Genomic DNA, 2,228 nt, shown 5'->3' on the forward strand with positions numbered 1-2,228 from the left:
CCTGGGGGGTGCTCCCCGCGGGTGGGGTGGGGGTGGCACTGCCGGTCTGGGAGGGTCTGGCTCCAGGGCCCTGGGCTGCCCGCCCCGGCCCGGCCGAAGGGGCACCGACTCCCTTTGCAAGGCTGACGCATCCCCGGAACCCATCAGCCGCGCCAGAGGGTGTGGGTAAGGCCCGGGCTGGTGGGAGGGACAGGCTGGTCCATCTTCCCGCACTGTCTTGTAATCTGAGCCCCCAAACCCCAAGGTCTCACCTCCTTAACCACTTCCGCCTACCCCTTCTCACCCGCGGAAGGCGGGGTTGCAGCGTGTCAGCCGGGCCTCAGAGCTTTGCCTCTCCACTGCCCCGGCCCCAAGGGCCTGCCCACTCACCCACTCACTCAGGGGCCACCCCACCCTGGCAGGAGGAGGAGACCGGGGCGTGGCAGGCTCAGATCTGGACAGAGCTCTACTGGTGTGGGCCTGACTCCAGGGGACTGACCTCAGCACCAGGGGGCGCTGCTCAGACCCAACCCTGAAGCTCGTAACACCGCGTGGCTACCCTGTCAGGACAGCGCGCCCAGGCACTGTTGGTGGCTGCCCACCTGGGTTCAGAAATTGGCCACCTGCTACGTGCAAGTGGCCTGCCTGACTCCCGGCTCCTAATGGCCTGGGAGGCTGGTCCAGCCTGGGAGGCTCCAGGTGGCCCAGAGAAGTGGAGGGTGGAGCGGTCAGCAGGGGGCTTCCTCACAAGCTGTTCCCTAGCCCAGGGCCTGGTCCCCCTGTCCTGCCCATCCCCCACAGCCGTGGCTCTTCCCTCCCGGGATAACCTGCAGCCCCTCCTGTCCGCAGACTGGGCCACGTTTGCCGTGGGCCCGGGCCACGGCATCCAGCTGCCCTCGGGCCGCCTGCTGGTGCCGGCCTACACCTACCGTGTGGATCGGCGCGAGTGCTTTGGCAAGATCTGCAGGACCAGTCCCCACGCCTTTGCCTTCTACAGCGACGACCACGGCCAGACCTGGCACCACGGAGGCCTTGTGCCCAACCTGCGCTCCGGCGAGTGCCAGCTGGCTGTGGTGGACGGCGGGCAGGCTGGCAGTGTCCTCTACTGCAATGCCCGGAGCCCGCTGGGGAGCCGCGTGCAGGCGGTCAGCGAAGACGAGGGTGCCTCCTTCCTCCCTGGGGAACTGGTGCCCGCCCTGGCTGAGACTGCCCGGGGCTGCCAGGGCAGCATCGTGGGCTTCCCGGCCCCACCCACCAGCCAGCTTCCAGATGAGGGGTGGTCAGTGGGCTCCAGGAAGGTCCCCATCTTTTCAAGCCTCTGTCCTGGAGTCCAGGAACCCCCGGAGGAGGGCGTTGGAGATACCCAAGGGGGTGGGGTGCTAGGTGGGACAGAGGGATGTGGCAGCAGCCCCGGGGACCCTGGCCCAGGGCCTGGGCTCAGTGGGAACATGGCGTTCCTCGGGCCCCCTGCCGCTTCATCGCAGAGCCCCACGTGGCTGCTGTACTCCCACCCGACGGGGCGCAGAGCTCGGCTCCACATGGGTGTTCGCCTGAGCAGGTCCCCCCTGGACCCCAACAGCTGGACGGAGCCCTGGGTGATTTACGAGGGCCCCAGCGGCTACTCTGACCTGGCGTCCATTGGGCCTACTCCCCAGGGTGCCCTGACCTTCGCCTGCCTGTACGAGAGTGGGGCCAAGGTCTCCTACGAGGAGATTGCCTTCTGCCTGTTCTCCCTGCAGGAGATCCTGCGGCAGCTGCGGCCTGGCCCCAAGCCCAGCCCCGGGGGCAAGTCTGGGGAGCGCTGCCGGCCATCCTGAAGGGCCCTGTGACCAGGCCCGGAGGAGGGGTGGGAGGAGCAGGCGGTGGGGGTGGGCCTGGGCCTGGTTGCAGCTCCGGGGCTCTGGCTCAGAGGCACCTTGTCCCTTGGCTTCTCCATGGAGAGTTGCAAGGGGTCCTGTGCAGGGCGCCACGCAGTTCCACAGACGTTTTAATAATGTCAAACAAGTGGACTGGTCCTCGGGGGGCGGGGGGCGGCTCTAGGGGGAGGGCAGCAGGTGGACGTGGGCGAGTGTGACCCTGGATGACTTTACATTGGCACCGAGGCCCTCACTCTGCTCCCTGGTGCCTGAACAGGAGATGGAAGGTATTTTCTCCTGAGCTCCGCCCCCGTCAGAGTCCTGGGGGTTGACCAGGGTTAGCTCACTGTGACCATGACCTTGACCGTGACCGCCCGCCCGCCCACCCGGCCA

General features: G+C 67.7%; 1 protein-coding gene across 1 annotated transcript in view; it reads left to right on the forward strand.

The window, feature by feature from the left end:
- Window positions 1–1,796, forward strand: part of NEU4 (neuraminidase 4) — a 17,834-nt gene extending 16,038 nt beyond the window's left edge. The window contains exon 7 of the mRNA XM_011376296.1: window positions 781–1,796. Coding sequence (XP_011374598.1) covers window positions 781–1,796 — 1,016 coding nt within the window. The remainder of the gene's footprint in view (window positions 1–780) is intronic.
- Window positions 1,797–2,228: the final 432 nt, after the last annotated feature.

The sequence above is a fragment of the Pteropus vampyrus genome, unplaced genomic scaffold, assembly GCF_000151845.1.
Source record: "Pteropus vampyrus isolate Shadow unplaced genomic scaffold, Pvam_2.0 Scaffold291, whole genome shotgun sequence".
Classification (NCBI taxonomy): Eukaryota; Metazoa; Chordata; class Mammalia; order Chiroptera; family Pteropodidae; genus Pteropus; species Pteropus vampyrus.